The 17,208-nt window shown below is 46.3% G+C and overlaps 1 protein-coding gene across 2 annotated transcripts in view; it reads left to right on the top strand.

Moving 5' to 3' along the window:
• NGF (nerve growth factor) overlaps window positions 1–13,337 on the top strand; it is a 51,516-nt gene extending 38,179 nt beyond the window's left edge. The window contains exons 2-3 of one of the 2 annotated variants that reach the window (XM_017524209.2): window positions 6,238–6,361; window positions 12,446–13,337. In XM_017524209.2, the coding sequence (XP_017379698.1) occupies window positions 12,458–13,183 (726 nt within the window). In that variant the 5' untranslated portion in view covers window positions 6,238–6,361; window positions 12,446–12,457 and the 3' untranslated portion in view covers window positions 13,184–13,337. The remainder of the gene's footprint in view (window positions 1–6,237; window positions 6,362–12,445) is intronic. The other variant, XM_037737002.1, reaches the window with a different exon arrangement.
• Window positions 13,338–17,208: the final 3,871 nt, after the last annotated feature.

The following is a 17,208-nucleotide window of genomic DNA, read 5'->3' on the forward strand; positions in this document are numbered from 1 at the left end:
GCACCGTTTTGTTTTCTTTCATGTGTTCAATCCTAGGGGGTCATTCAAGGCCTGCAGTAGCCTGGAGACCTCCACAGGTGCTGTTATGATTATATGCGAACCTTGACTCCTACCAACCTGAGAGTCTTTGTTGTTCCCAGTACTGCTGTCTGCTATTAGTCCCAAGTACGGGAACGACAGACCAGGGAATGGCCAAAAGCATCACTGAAATAGATCTTTTTGCGTCTGTGGTTTAAGGATCAGCCAGTTGGAACCAAGGAGATGTTTTCTTAGGGTCTCAGAAAAGTTTGAAAAATTATCAGATTGTTTTTGGCACTCAAATGTAGATTATAAATATATTACTAGTAGTAAGCTGATGAGCTGTACTACAAGGACTATTATTTAGCGCTACATTCTTGCAAAAATATTCTGCCCTCAACTCTGTAACAGAAGGCTGCTGTGTGTTTAGATGTCTTATCTTCTACCACATTAATGTTGTTGTAATTACCCACACTTTGAAAACTCCCTGGGGTGTGGGCCATCATACAGCTCATGAATTCCTCCAGTCAGGTAAACATGCGGATTGTGTTTCACCACACACAATAGAAGGCCACTCTCATTCATAGCGAGTGCCCTTTGATTCTGAAGTTCAAGGTCAGCCAACCATAACTACTTCTTCCTACAGCTGTCTGACTCTCCTGGGAAGTGTGAGAAAGGGTTTTGTAATTTACCCACAAATTTTCCGAAGAGCCATAAGGCAATTTCTCTTTTAGGCAAATGTGCCAGGGCGCTTTAGAATTGTCAGGACTGAGACTTTTCGTCAAAAAGAATAGCAATTTCACTGAACCTTAATGTCTTCCTAAGTCCTTGGTACCAGATGTATTATTTTCCTATTGGATGTGCCAAAACCACTAGATTGTTAAAACACATCAAATCATCTTGAAATGGCCAAAGTTGATTTTCCCCCAAAAAAGAGCTCCTTGTCAGCAAGCCTCATGGTTGTATTTCATATTAGAAAATATTTCAAATTTCTTTCCCCATTGTGGACAGATTCAGAGTAAGAGCTAACAGAGAGAGGGCGAATTGAGGGGAATGGCTACAGCCGGGAAGATCACAGCAGTCTCACCAACAATTATTCTTATTTCCTCAACAACATGTCCTTTATTCAAGGCATTCCTAGTGAGTTTCCTTACTCACAGAGCTCTCCTGGGTAGAAACTAGGAGAAAGGGGCTGCAGCTGCCCCAGCATCTTTGATGTAGTGATCGATTTGGCTATTACCAAATAGTGGGTTGGTCTATTATTAAACCCAAGGACCATGTGCTGAAATTTTGAATACCCAAGATTTGGGGATACTTGACCAAAAAGACCACTCCTCCCATGTGCTCTAAAGCAATAGCTAGTCCCAAGAACAGTTTGCACTACATCAAAGATGCCAGGGCAGCTGCAGCCCCCTTTCTCCTAGTTTCTACCCAGGAGAGCTCTTTGAGTAGGAAAACTCAGTAGGAATGTCTTGGATTAAGGACATGTTGTTGAGTGTATAAGAATAATTGCTGGTGAGATTGCTGTGCTCTTTCTGCCTGTAAAAATTCCCCTCAATTCTCCCCTCTCTCTGTTAGTCCTTGCTCAAAGTCTGTCCACAATGGGAAAAGGAATTCGAAATCTTTTCTAGTATGGAATATAACCATGAAGTTTCCTGACTAGGAGCTCTTTTGGGGGGAAAATCAACTTTGGCCATTTTGAGATGAGTTGATGTGCTTGGTAATGGCCTTAATAATGGTCAATAATAGGTAATATCAAAGAACATTTTAAGTGGCATGCAAGGAGTAAAACAAACAAAAACCTTCCAATTCACAAATGTCAATGATATCTAGACAATTAGAGCGTGGGGCAGTCAAGAGAGACAGGGACAACATTCCCGAGAGAGTTTGCCAACCATATTCTCAGACCTTCTTGTGGCTTATAATGTGACCACACCTGCACTTTATGTTTTCTGAGATATATTAATTTCTTGATAATCTGTCTTAATTGCTAGCACATCAAAGACAATTCCAAACTTCCCATTCATCCTGTGCAGCAGGAGTCCCCAGCCCTGGCTTTATATTGGGATCACCTATGAAATCAGAATCTCTGAAGGTGAGACACAGGCAGCAGAAGTGTGGAAAACTGCCCCGGAAATTCCAAGCTAGAGCCAAAAAGTTGAGAACCACTGCTGTAGTTCAGGGATAGAGGATTCAGGGACAGCAGAAAGGGGGAGCCAGAGAGGTAGACAGAATGCTCCACAAAGTCTGAGCATTAGACGGATTAGTGGGATTGGTGATTGACAGAGTCATCAGGTTTCAATGGCTGCGGCTAAGGCCCATTACTCCCTAACAAGCAATCAGAAGAGGCACAGTTTCCTAACCTATATATTAATTGGATTTTGAACAATTTGCCATTAATCTAAGCTTTATGGCTGAAATTGACCAAAATATTATTGATTAACCTCAGGGGTCTGAAGAAGAGCCCTCTCTCCTCTAGCTCTAGCAGGATCAGGGCTGGTTGGACATGGGTTCTGAGACGATAAATCCTAGGAGTATGGTCTAAGAGAGGGAAGAAGCTCACAACATACGTTTGACTGTTGTAATGAAAGTTACAGTCAAGCAGGTGGTCCACAGCAGTGGACTGGCTCCGGGTTGGAACTTTGTCTTGGTGCTGGATCCTTCACCCCATGAGGAGGTTGCATTTGGAGGAGAATAAAGGTGGAAGCCCTAAAGCAATGGCTCTTAAACTTATGTGACTATCAGAATCACCTGCAGGGCTGGTTAAACCACAGATTGCTGTGTTTCATTCCCAGAGTTTCTGATTCAGTAGGTTTGTGGTGAAACCCAAGAATTTGCATTTCTAACATGTTCTAAGATATTACTACAATACTACTGTGAACCACACTGAGAATCACTGCTTTAAAGCGTGAAACCCAGGACCGGACAAGCTCTAGAGGAGGTATACAAGACTTTATTAGGATTCCTTTGTGCCCTCTAAGAAGGAATAGAACATGATCCTAAAATGAGCTGGTATTTATTTTCATGCGTTTATCAAAAGTGTGAGAGCTGATTTCTGTTTAAGTGATTACTGTCTGAAAACAGACAGGGTTTTAAAAATAGATCCGCATTTGGTTTGTTTGTCCCAATGCCTTTGCATTAGAAATCTGTAATATTTAAATGGGATTTAATTTTAGAGCCCCAACCTTCATTAGCATGAGGCTTAAAAAAAATGACAATAAAATCTATAAAAATAATTTAGAGTTTCAGTATTATGGACAGGGAATTTCTCTCTCCAGTAGCAAATTGCTCATCAGAATAAGAGAATGCCAAAGGCACGGGAGATGCTGGATATGGTTTCAAATATAGCAATCAGACATCCAAAGTAGATTGGCAGGGGACCCCGGCCCTGGCATGCACCAAGGTGACTCGGTCCAGAAATTGCAGATACAGGACCAGGGAATCTATTACGGTTGGCTTACAGTAAACACCCTAAGAATGCAGATCTTCCTAGGAATTGTGAATTTTTTTTTTTTATTTAAACCAAACTTCCCTCTTCTTCTAATATCCAGATTGGAGGCCATCCTAGCTTGTAGTGGAATATCCAGAATATTTCCAGAGAAAGTCACTATTACTTCTCTGTTTGCTCTGCTGATTAAAAGCAGAGGCTTTTTGTGTCCTATAGGAAGAATTTCAGTGGGCAGGCCCCAGCAGTGAGCATTGCAAGTCTATTAGCACCTCCTGATGTGTAAGGCCAATTCCATGCTCCTCTCTCCTCCCTTACTCCTCTTGCAATGCCATGGTGGACGTCTACCCAGTTCTTGAACTCTAGGGGCTTCTCTTTCCTTCTTCCCTAATGAGCTCCTATTCATCCTTAAGAACCCTGCTTAGATGTTACCTCTTCTATGAACACATTTCTGAGTAGTCTTGCCAGATAAAACCAATTTCTCCTTCCACTGTGTTTTCATCTCATGTCACATATATATCATACTTAACACACTGTATTTTAAATATTTGTTTATATGTGTGCCTTTTCCTATCACTAGATTACTTGCTTCAGGAAGTCTAGTATATGTCTTATTCTTCTTCGTGTCCCTCCCACCTACCACCTAACGCAGTGGCCAGCACAGGACCTGCAAGTTTAAGTGTTTAATTAATGAAATAAATGAATCCCGATTTGGGAGTGAGGGAAAGCACTACTTATGCATCTAGTAGCAATGTAGCCTGGAAAACATTCAATGTCATAGACTCTCAGATGATCAGAACCAAAAGGGACCTTAGTTGTCACCTGTACCAGCTTCTCATCCTATAGAGGAGAAAGCTCAGAGATGCTTAAAGATGCCAAGCAACTCACACAAGGATCAGAGTGAACTGAATCAAGATGTAGGTATGTGGGTTCCAGCCTGCAACCTTTCAGGTTTAGCCAAACACCCAAATGAAGGGTTTATAGACTACATGAGACCATCTTTCCCTTGAGTAATGGGACCAGATAATGCCCACCTCTTACCCTGGGGACATGCCATTCTCCCTCTCCCATGCCAAGTCCAACCTGGGAAAGCATGAAAACGTTCTTTGTCACAGAATGTAACCCTTTAAAAGAGTGTTTGAGTATGAGTTTTTATCTCTAACCTTCAACGCCAATTGAGTATTGAAAGGTTTTTCTTGTACTTTCTGGGGCAAGAAGACTATTTTGAGCAGGATGGGAAAGGAAGAAGAATAGAGAAATCCCAGGGCTTAATTTCATGATTTCTAGTGGCTTGAAGACCACTTCAGAGGCCCTTGCTACCTCTCCTGTTCTCCAACTCCTCTTCGTGGTTGGAGTCTGGGGAGCCGTGGTGGGTCCTGACATTTGTTTTCATTGCACAAGATGGGAGAAGGTTGGAGGAAGATAAGTGGCGGGCATCCACACTGGAAAAAGGCATCACAGGGAGAGGACTTTTTGGAGTTGAAAAGAGAATATGGAAAGGAAGGCTAAGATGTTACTCTAGAACTTTATTGGGAGGGCATCCCCACCCTACAACAAATTCTGTGGCAGACACAATCATTCATTCATTTGTTCGTAAATATCACCCTCCTACTCAAAGCCGTCCCTCCCTTCCTAATGTCTTGAGGATAAAACCATAGCTCCTTGCTGTGTCTCTGTAGACCTGGCTCTTTCTGGATCTCCAGCTCATTTTCTAGGTCTCATTCCTTTATGTTCATAACCTTTGACTTGTTCAGGGCCTTTGCACTTGTTCCTGCTGCCTGGAATGTTCTCTCCCTCGTTCCTTCTCATCCTCTAGATCCCAACTTGAAGGCTATCCCCTCAGAGAATTCCTCACTGAGCGTCCTGTCTATAGCGGCCCCCTGATACATCCTGCAATTGCCTTCGATCATCAGACCCTGTGATTGCCTTTATGGCATATAAAGAGTCTGGAGATAGCTGGCTTATTTACACAAGACTGTAAGCTCCATGAAAGCAGAGGCCTTGTTTGTCTTATTTACTGCTGTGTTCTCAGCATAAAAAACAGTGCTTGGCATATAGTAGGTGCCCAGAAAATATTGTGAATGAATGAACTGCCTACATAGATTAGGTTATAGAAGTGAGAGGAGAATAAAAACCTTCCATTGTTTCTAGAAACTACAGCCTAAAATTGATTTTTTACAATTGTATCAGCTCCATAGCTTCCAGTCCCAAAATCTGACTTTTAACACAGTACTCAGATTCCTATCTGATTCTGTGACAGCTCCATGTTCTCTCTCAAGTGGTCAGGCTGTCTTATTTGTCACCATTACTCATCTACATTTTTCTCAAAGCACCAACTTGCTCTGAACTGTCAGGGCCTTTGCTTCTGTATAATGCATTCTAGGCTGGTTCAGCGTTGGATCTACCACATCTGCATTTGTCATGTACTGAACAATTTCCACCTGGATGCTAGATTAGGGATCTGCTGGGCAGGACTTTGGCGTGGGTCTAGAAACACCTGCACTAGGTGCTGGATCAGCCATGGACTGTGTCCAGGCTGAAACCAAAAGGTATGGTACAAGAGTGAGAGTCATGTGCCACCACAGGACCATGAGAGGCCAGGACCAGGTAAATTTTGGTGGCCAAACTCTAGCTCCTTCCTGGGCCCTGATGCTGGTAAAAATCCCAGAAATCAGGGAAATGGAATTTGTCCTGTTGGCACATCCCTCCCCACTGTGTAGGGCACAGGGAAGGTGGTGAGGTCCCAGTCTAATGTCGGCTCTCCCCCTCCACAGAGTTTTGGCCCATGGTCGTGCCGTCCAAGGGGCTAGATGGCATGCTGGACCCAAGCTCAGCTCAGGGTCTGGACCCAATAACAGTTTTACCAAGGGAGCTGCTTTCTATCCTGGTCACACTGAGGTAAGTGCCTAAGGGGTCTCGGCCTTGCCAAGGTCCTACCTCTGCAGCTGCCAGAGGCAGGGGTCCCAAGTGACAGGACCTGAGAGGGGAGTCACACCCAACTGCTAAGCAGCAAGGGCCTGGAGATGCTCTCAGTGATGCAGCAAATACAGCCCACCTAGCCCACTCAGGAGAGGGTATCGTTTTTACCCTCAGTTTGGCCCCACAGCCTCCAGGGACATATCAGGAGTCTCAGCTACATCAAAGGTCTAAAGTCACAGAACACAAGGCCTCGAATAGACAGCATCGGTCAGACCCTCCACACAACTCTCTAGTTCGACTGAGCAGGGAACTTGTGAAATGGAAGGTTCGCAGCTGTTCTTTTTGCCCTGGGCCAGTGGAGCGGAGCGTTCAGATCTGCACACGGGAGGTCTGGCTTTGAGTTCTACTTCTGCTTGGTGTGTACCTGCAATGCAATTACTTAATCTTACTGCAACTCTGGTTTCTCGTTGGTAAAATAGGAATAATATGGCCAGCTTCTCCAGCTTGCATAATAGTTAAATAGAAATTTATGACCAGTAAATAATAATCATTATTATCTCAGCTCATTCATGTTAAGGTATTCTCTAAGAATTGAGATCAGTAGATTTGGTTCCCATTCATGCAGCCAGCACACCTGCCCTGCAAGAGCCCAGTGGCTCCCCAAGGTTCATTTTTGTCTTCTACAAAGTTGAAGATAAGGCTAGACTCATGGCTCTCAAAATGTGGTCCCCAGACCAACAGCATCAGCATGACCTGGAAACTTATTAGAAATGCAGATTCTTAATGTCCTCCTACCAAACCTACAGAATCAGACATTCTGGGGATGGAGCCCAGCACTCTATAGTGTAACAAACTCTCCAGGTGATTCCGATGCCCTGAAGTTTGAGAGCCTCTGGACTTGAATGCCTGATGTGCCTTCCTGGCCACGCCTCCTCCCAATAAATCCTGTCTGGGAGATACTAACAGAGGCTCTGGATTTTATTCTGTTAATGCCTCACTCTGTTCAGCCCAGCCCAGGGCACCTCTGGGGTACCTTGCTGGGGAAATGAGGAGCCAGAGAACTTCTCTCGTACTCCACACCAGCTCCAACCCCCAAGAGCATTCGAGCCTTTAAAACTGAAGACAGCAGCCAGTTAAGATTTAGAGTGAAGGCCAAGCGTACAAGAAGAGATGACCCTTGGCCCACTCTCAGGATGTGGCGAATGGGATGGAGGAGGAGGAGGCTGGATTTCCTTGGCCACAAGAATTTCCTCTCTTGCCAAGTTAGTGACCCGGATTCACATACCCAGCCTCTAGCTCGAGAATCACTCGCAGCTCTTCGCATGGCTCTCTCTAAGGCAGGAATTCTCACACTCCCTTCTAGAACACACCTCCCCAGGCATGGGTGCCAAGGCTCCCAGTGCCATCAGGCCTCCTAGCCACAAATATTTGGGTCAGTTGCTTAGTTCTGTCCAGCAGCTTCATCACCTATTCAGGTGAGGCAGAATCTTTGAAGATCATTCACCTAATGCAAGAAATTGCTTCTATTATTAGAGTATGTGAACTACTAGAAATCCACAGAATGTACAGCTGGTTCAGGACAGGGTAAGAGGGCTGGGCAGCCCATCAGTGGCTGGTTATAAAGGCATCCCAACAGGCCACCCTCTCTTAGTCATGGGTCTTCCGTTCTGGGTAGGAATAGCACAATTAAAGAGCATTCTCACATTAAATAGAACATGTTCCTTCACGTGAGCCCCTAATTGCATCCTCCCCACTGATCATTCAGCTTGCAGAGCTCTGCTTCATGAAGCCACACAGAAGGCTGTCATCTGTTCAGGAGAAAGGCTTCAAAGGGTGTTTTTAAAAAATAAATAAATAAAACTCCTCCCCTGGTCCACATCAACCAAAAAAAGAGAATGCTCTTTTCTAAACTGTGCATTATATCACTAGAATAGAAGATGCACTCGATTTTTCTTTTATCTACTGATAATTTTTAAGAGAGCTTTTTTTTTTTTAACTTAAAAGTTTATAGGAACATACTCTCATGAGCAAATTAAATTTTTTTTAAAAAAAACTTTAAACCTAAAATCCAAATGAAGGATATACTTGAGACATTTTCAAGTCTTAATGAAACAATCTGCCTGTGATACAAATCTCCATTGTGATTAAATGTGACCAGGCGCCATTCGGTATCTTGACTGTGAGTTGAGAAGTAGTGTTAGAGTTTAAGAACCTTGTGAAGTCAGTTCAGTCAAACCAGTAGATGCAAGACAGAGTAGAAAACTTCATAATTGCTTAAAATCAAAGAATATCATAGTAGGAAGATACCTTAAACATTATCACTTAGATGGAGAATTAGGAAACACTCGAGGCAGAAGACTTTATATGCTCACAGGTTCTTAGAGGTGGACTTACCTGGGAGTTCTATGTCACCTGGAGGCAACAAAGATGAATAGGAAACTTTGCTGCCTACAGGGTGTTTGTCCTCTAGAAGGGAGGATAAGAGGGTGCAACTGCCCTAACAGAACATAAAGGGAAGGCTTTAAGAGATAGGGAAGGGAGTTTGTCTCAGAATAAGAAAAAGCTCCCCAGTGGAGGCGGCATTGAAGTTGTTGAAGGACAACAGGAAGAATTCCGCCAGCAGAGGTGGAGAGCCGAAAAGGCCCTGGGAGAGCAGGGGAACGTACCTGGAGGGGAAGAGTCTGAAACAGGGCAGTGGTGGGGAAGCCCAAGCAATGGACTGCCCCCAGGAGTTTCGTATGCCCGGAATGCAAACTATGTGAAGGGAGGAGAAGGAGGCACGATCCCATTGCAGTCCCTACTGGCTTACAGACAAGGGGCTTGGCACCAGCTCCTCTGAGCAGGGTGATATGATCAGAGCAGACTTTAAGAAGTTAAATGGAGTGGCCAGGGATAAGAGGCATTGGAAGAAGAGAGATGGGGGTCCGGGACATTAGGTGGGAGTCTGTTCCCATTACCTGAACTAGGGCCCCAAAGATGAGAATGGAAGGGAAAATAGAGTTTCAAGAGAATGCTATCAAAACAGAACTGAAAGGGCTGGATGGAGGACAGGGAGGAAAAAGCAGAGCGATAAGCAGAGGAATGGAGCTAGGGGATGAATGAATGATGGTTCCAGTAACAGGAAAAGGAAACTGTGAGGAAGTGTGTTTAGAAAGATGAGGAGAGAAGATCAAAAGAGATGGTAGCTATGAAACTAATTAGCAAATGGTCCAAAATGGGGCTGCTACTGTTGTATGCAGAGAAGGAAGATGGGGAGAAGATGATCCCAATGAGGATTATGAATATGAAGACTTTTGTTTTGGATGTCTTCATTTAAAATGCCAATATCTATGGAGAATTGCCCTCAGGAAGCTGGAGGGCAGAAGTAGCTTCAAACGACAGTTGATTAGAGATCCAGGTATGGGAGTCAATTGCACAGAAATTTCAATGGGCTCCTTAGAAGAAGAGGAGCCCACCAAAGGAGAGACCATGAATGAAGTGGGAACCTCTGGTAATGGGAAATAGGGAGAGGTATGTCCCTTATGTCCATCAAAGCCCTTTTAGTCAATTATTTTCAATTTCCTATCCAAATTCCAACAAGGTTACTAATTTGGATATAAAGGGATGAATTTCAGTTTTCTTTCTTCTTTAATCTACCTGATAAGAGATAGTATGTACTAAGAAGAAGAAAGAAACAAAGCATGAAAAGGGGCAAAAGTAAAGGGCTTAGATTTGCTGCCAACTGAATATTCAGTCCTCTAAGAGTTGGCCGGACATTTATCTGCAAGACCATTAGCCAACAGATCTGGTAATGGTCGAAACCCCAGATATGCCATTGCCTCCTTTGCATGGTCAGCTGAAGAACTGGAGCAAACAGAAACATTCTTCAAAGAAACCAAAGAGAAAAGAATTTCAGCTGGAAATAGAATAAAAGCACAGTATGGAAGAGAAGAATGCGTTCCTTTAGAACAGATTAGAAAAGCAACATGTAGCTGTATGCACAAAGGCCGAAAGAAACCATGCACTGTGGTGGAAAGGCAGATGGCGAACTTCTCTTGCCACTCCCATTCATTCTTTCATTCATTCTCCTTACATTTTTTGAGTACCTACTACATGCCAGACACGGCAAATGGCCCTGGAAATACTGAAATGCAAATTGTCAGCTTGCAAAGCACTCTGAGGGAGACAGACAAGTCAGTGATTATCCTCAACCCTAGGAGAGGTGATAGGGTTATGCACAACTGCCGTGGAAGACAAGGGATGAAGTGCCCAGACACGCAGGTGAATGAGACACAGCTCCACCCTCGAGCACCTCACAGTCAGGGTGAAACAATAAAAATGCCTTTGAAGGAAGTCTGAGAGAGGTAAAACCAGCAGTAGAAAGTACAAAAGACCAAGTCCTGGACTACAGGAGACAGAAATAACTCGTAGTTTACACAAATTTTGTGAGCACCTACTTCATCCTAACAACTACTCTGGGAAATAGTGCTTTTTGCCCGCTTCCTATCAATGAGAATACTAAGGCACTGGAAAATTAAGTGGGTTTTCTTCTACTAACAGGTAGTTAAGTAGGAATCCAAACAAGGTTTTCTAACCCCCAGACCCAATACAGAGTTCTTGTCATTACACTGATTTAGTAGGAGAGAACACACAGACACATCTGCACACACACATCTGCATAGACAGTTATGCTACAGTGAAGTTCAGAATGGCAGGAGATCATGTCTGATTGAAGTGATCTGAGATAAGTCTTTGAGGAATAGGTGGTATCTGGAAAGGGAGCAGAATGACCCATGAGAGTGGGAAGGAGAGATGAGAGAAAGGATAGAATTGGAAATTTGTAGAACACTCTTACAGGTGATATTTATAATCCTACCAAGAAGATCTGTGGAAACTTTACAGAGGAGCTAACATTTGCTACACATCTACAGGAATGCACAGGAGTCCACAGAGGCCAGTGAGAGCCCCTCCAGGAGCAGAACTACTTTCACAATGACTTGACCCAGTGGTGGGGATTATTTATGGGATAATTGTCGTGTAGTATGGAGCCCTCTTGGGGACATAGGCACTTGATCTATAGTCACCTAAGAACAAATAATAAAAAGAATGTTTAAGAGTGAAGGAGGAAGGGAGGGAGAAAAGAAGGAAGGGTGACGGAAGGACAGACTGGCTTAGTAAGGGGTCAACTTTAAATTCTATTTCTGGTTCCGTTTTCATTTGTGACTTCAATGTTTAGTTCATTTTCTGTGAATCAGTTTCATTACATGTGAAATAAATATGGTAGATCCTAACCAAACTCCCACTCATGAGAAGATAGAAGTGAATGCATTTGAGAAACATAAAAACATCACACAAAGAGGAACCATCATGTGGTCCACACTTACATATGTGGGGTGGTGTCTGAAGAGGTGCCTGGACCAAGATGGTCCCAGAGCCACAAGTTTTTTGCCACACATGATGCTTTGTGAATTCATAACAAGGGCTCCAAGTCACCAGATCTTAGAGCTGACCCAGTGAACTGTCTGAAAGGGAACGCCCAGTGCTGAGGTTTCAAGACGTGTCCCCAGCAGATCTTCCCAGTGCCTTCCCAGGGGATTCAAAGCTGTTGAGCAGGACAGCACCATCACTTCAAGGCACAAGTGCCAGGAAAAGGTGTCAAACTCTCCCCACCAGCCTCCCTGCTACACACATGGACACTTAACATCTCCCTCAGCTGCCTTAAACTGTCAGAGAATTCAAAGGATTCTGTGAGTGATGTTTCCAAGCTCATACCAAACTACCGGGCAAAATTTCAGGGGCTCTGTCACTTCCTGGAAAAGCCCAGATGGGGTGACCACACATCCATACTGCCTAAGTCGCCCCTGGCTTACACCTGTTGTCTCAGTGTAACCATTGCTAGCACACCCTTTCATGCTCAGGAGTGCCCCTGTTTGAATGATCAATTCTAGGGCCTTCTTCTCCATAGACTACCTGTTGGAACCTCTTTGTGATTCCCTTAGGAAGTCAACTCTGAGGGACCCAGAAACTGCCTTTTGACTGCATTTAGTACTCCATGAAGTCACCCTCATTTCTTTTTCATTCCAGGTGCATAGCGTAATGTCCATGTTGTTCTACACTCTGATCACAGCTTTTCTGATCGGCATACAGGCGGAACCACACTCAGAGAGCAATGTCCCTGCAGGACACACCATCCCCCAAGCCCACTGGACTAAACTTCAGCATTCCCTTGACACAGCCCTCCGCAGAGCCCGCAGTGCCCCGGCAGGGGCGATAGCTGCACGGGTGGCAGGGCAGACCCGCAACATTACTGTGGACCCCAAGCTGTTTAAGAAGCGGCGACTCCGTTCACCCCGTGTGCTGTTTAGCACCCAGCCCCCGCCGGAAGCTGCAGACACTCAGGATCTGGACTTCGAGGTCGCTGGTGCTGCCCCCGTCAACAGGACTCACAGGAGCAAGCGGTCATCGTCCCACCCCATCTTCCACAGGGGCGAGTTCTCAGTGTGTGACAGTGTCAGCGTGTGGGTTGGGGATAAGACCACCGCCACAGACATCAAGGGCAAGGAGGTGATGGTGTTGGGAGAGGTGAACATTAACAACAGTGTATTCAAACAGTACTTTTTTGAGACCAAGTGCCGGGACCCAAATCCCGTTGACAGCGGGTGCAGGGGCATTGACTCAAAGCATTGGAACTCATATTGTACCACGACTCACACCTTCGTCAAGGCGCTGACTATGGATGGCAAGCAGGCTGCCTGGCGGTTTATTCGGATCGACACAGCCTGTGTGTGTGTGCTCAGCAGGAAGGCTGTGAGAAGAGCCTGACCTGCCGACACGCCCCCTACCCCCTACCCCCTCCACACTCTCCTGGGCCCCTCCCTACCTCAACCTGTAAATTATTTTAAATTATAAGGACTGCATGGTAATTTATAGTTTATACAGTTTTAAAGAATCATTATTTATTAAATTTTTGGAAGCATCCTGTGTGCTGACACTGGTTATTTTTCTCAGTAAAATCATCTGCAAGTCTCAGGAAGATGCAGGGGGAATTGTCCAAAGAACCCCTGGCTCCCTCTAAGGTTCACCTGTAACCCTTACCCCACCCCTAGCCAGAGCCGCAACTTCAGGAAAGGCTAACTGGTTTCAAATACTAGCCTAAGCCAGGCATGATTAGCAAAGGAAGCCTGCTGGATTGCAACTCTGTCCTACATTCCAGAGCCAAAGCTACCCAATCCTTGGATTACCTGCCCATGGCCTGGAAGCATGGGCCCTGGTCTCCTCCCTTGGGGAAGTTAGTGGAGCTTCATCAGAAAGCAGATCACCACTGGGCATGGGGCTGCCCTGGCCTCTGAGGCCCAGGCTTAGTCCTGCGGGGACTTGATAGACAGGAAGAGCCTTGCACCAAAGACCTGTGCGCTGCTCATTTGTAGGGGGAGATGTGCTGTCTGGAAAAGTTGTAACAGAGTAGTCTCACGAGTCCTGTCAAAGTAGATCTGTTTTCATGTTCAGCTGGCCTTAGTACTCACGGCCACTCCTTGGTTTATCCCTCAGCAGCCTCCTGCAGAAAGGCTTCATTACCCCAAGAAAACATTAGTGCGTCTGACACTCTTGCAATCCACTAATAGCCACAGTAGCAACTTCCAAGGACCCCAGCATCAGCCCACAGCCAGGGAAGTCAGAAACACGAAAGAACTTCTGAAACTTTTCTTTCTTTTTTTTTTTTTTTTTTGAGATGGAGTTTCGCTCTTGTCACCCAGGCTGGAATGCAATGGTATGATCTCAGCTCACTGCAACCTCTACCTCCCGGGTTCAAGTGATTCTCCTACCTCAGTCTCCTAAGTAGCTGGGATTACAGTCATGTGCCACCATGCCCAGCTAATTTTGTATTCTTATAAGTAGAGATGGGATTTCTCCACATTAGTCAGGCTGGTCTCGAACTCCCGACCTCAGGTGATCTGCCTGCCTGGCCTCCCAAAGTGCTGGGATTATAGGCATGAGCCACGGCGCCCAGCCGAAACTTTTTTATTCTTAATTGGATGATTTCCATAAGTGACCAAAGGCGACTGAGGCAATAGGACCTGCAGAGAAGAGGGTGGGCAGAAAGGCTAAATGAGTGAGAACCAAATAAACCGGGAGATGTGGCGGACAGGTGGGCCAGGGGGATCAACGGCTTTCTGCTTCTCCCCAACAGGGGAAATGAAACAAGGAAGACAAAGACAAGGCCAGAGGGGGTGTGAGGAAGAGGAGGGGAAAGACAGAGCAAGAGGAGGAGGAAGGTGTGACTTCTCATCTTTACCAGCACTCTCCAGCCTCCAGGAAAGTTCGCATGCTAGGTGGTTCTTGCAGGGCTTTTTGAATGTGCTCATCAACGTGACCCCATCCAGAGCGTCTTAGACAGGAGTGAAGGTGACAGAGGGACTCCAGAATTCAGCCTGGAGCAGGGCTCCACCCAGCCTCACACGACCCCCTTCCCCTGCAACTTGCATTTTGTATTTTCCCTGAAGCCACAATTTTCCCCAGACAGAGCACTTACATTGAGACAGAAATTTTCCCCTCCTATCCATCCTGTCTCCCCCCGAGGATGAAATGCCTACACTGATTTTCAAGAGAACAGGCCCAAATTGTCCATCCGAGAAAAGAGCAAATGGTCTTATTCATTCCCTCTGCAACTCTCGCTGTCCTGCCCCACCCCCAACCCCATCCAAATAGGGCACATTAGAAACGTAGGGAGCTTTGGCATGAGAGCCATTTGCTTACAGTAGAAGCACGATGAAATGTGCCCTGTTTTTTCTGTCAAAGCTACTGCAATTGCAATAAAGATTTATGTTCAAGAAACACCAGCTAGAACATTCTGTGCTGAGATTCTCGGTGAGATAAAGGCCTCGGGGAGGAAGCCCTCCCCGTCATCTGTGTCTGTGTCTTTTTACTGGGGTCCAATGCCAGTGGCCTCAGCTGTCCTAGGCCCACCTACAAACAGTTTCTGGGGTGCCTTTCTTTCTCTTAGGGCTGAACTTCGTGTCTGGGATGTAGGGGGCGAGGAGTGGAGAGGGAGGCCTTCCGGAAGCTCCCGGTCAGGAAGGCTGGCTTGTGAGCAGCTCCACCAACAAAGAGGGTCCTGGAGTGCTGCCCGCGACACTGCAAGACACAGGGACATCTGAAAAATGTCTTCGGCTCCCCTGAGCTGCCCAGAGGGAGGACCCTCTGAGGGAGCACGGAGGCTGAGGACCTCACTCCCAAGCGGGCTGCTCTCCTGCACGTCCGGTAAGAGGAGGCCCCCTCACCCCAGGAACACCACCGCCTTCCCAAAGGCAAAATCTCCACCAGGCGGAAACGCGTGGGGGCCAATGTTTTCACACAATATAAGGGATATCAGTTTGGCTGAACGGCATCGGAGACGTCCAAAAACAACCCCGCGCCCGTGGCTTCCGCAGCTTGGGCTCTGCTCCCACGCACCGGGCTGGGGGGAGCTCTGGCTTTCAGACCCACCCAGGCCGCCCCAGAGAGGCTGACCGGGGTCACCCGGGCCCAGCCACTTGAACACTTCCAGAAAACAGCTCCATGCCTCCCACTGCACTCTGCTGAGGAGCGGCAGCAGCACATTTTGCAAAATGTTTCTTCCTGTGCCTCACTGAGATTTTTCTGCCTGGGTTTCCCAAAAGCCCAGAAGGTGAGGGCAAACCCTTCTCCCCTCAGCCGCTTCCTTTGCTGGACGGTGTCCTCCACCACGCCCAAGAAAACTAGCGCACGCCCTGGCCGTCCTCCGCCCTCCTAAAGGCTCAGGCCCCGGCCTGGGAGACAGTGGGGTGCCTGCCTGACTCTGGGGTACCCTCAGTCTGTCCCTCTAACCCCCTCCCCCAACCAGAGCACCAGCCTCCCCCGCCTGACCCCCTCCCCTAATAGAAAGCCCACCACGGGGACAGAGTTTCAGCAACAACCCGGCAGCTATTCTCATTTCCGTGAAACAGGAGTGTTCTAAAAGCCTTACCACTGTCTCCTAGCATCATCCACATCATGGGAGGAGGATCCGCCCAGAGCTGCCGCAGAGGACAAAAGGGCACCCGGGTCTTTGCTCCTTGCAGGAGAGACAGCTGGGCGAGAGAAGCGGAACGGAGCGGAAGTGTGGGTTATGGAGAGAGAACCCAGGAGCCTGGGCGTCTTTCTTGCACAGGCCTGTACAAAACAGTGAGAGGCGACGGGTGCTGAGAATCGAGGTGAGCAGCCAACCCCGGTGCCGAGGAAGCAGCCTGGTGTCATGGTACGAACTCTGGGCTTGGTGTCAGCAGAGCTGGGTTCTGGCCCCAGCTCCCCCATTTCTATCTGTGAAACTTTGGCAAGCCACAGTTCTTCTTTGAGCTTGGTTCTTGCAGCTGTGAAATGAAAATAATCATTCCTATATCCCAGAGTTGTGAGCATGAAGCAAAACCAAGTATTTGAAGGCAAACAGTGAAGTCCTATGCAAGTGTTCGGCAAAGTAATTTATTCTAAACTTAACAATTCCTGTGTTGATTATAGAAGAGAAGCAGCTATGTTGGTGCTCACTAAATATTTTTTTATTGGCGCTTGTATGTATTGGATAAGGCAAACCCTCTGGTCAATGGACATCATGGAATATAGATGTGGCATAGCCAGGCTATTACAAATAGGTAGGTAGGTAGGTAGGTAGGTAGGTAGGTAGATAGATCAGGCATAGCCTGCTTTTACCCAAAGAGTAAAAGCAAGAACGGCAGGTATTCAGCTTCAGATGCCTGGATCCGAGCTCAGGTAGGTCACCTGAATTCTAGTGATTCCAGCATAGCAGTGGGCTTGGAGTCAAACTAGTACTTCTGCTAAGGCTGTGTGACCTTAAGCAA

Source organism: Cebus imitator, unplaced genomic scaffold (assembly GCF_001604975.1).
Source record: "Cebus imitator isolate Cc_AM_T3 unplaced genomic scaffold, Cebus_imitator-1.0 Scaffold32, whole genome shotgun sequence".
Classification (NCBI taxonomy): domain Eukaryota; kingdom Metazoa; phylum Chordata; class Mammalia; order Primates; family Cebidae; genus Cebus; species Cebus imitator.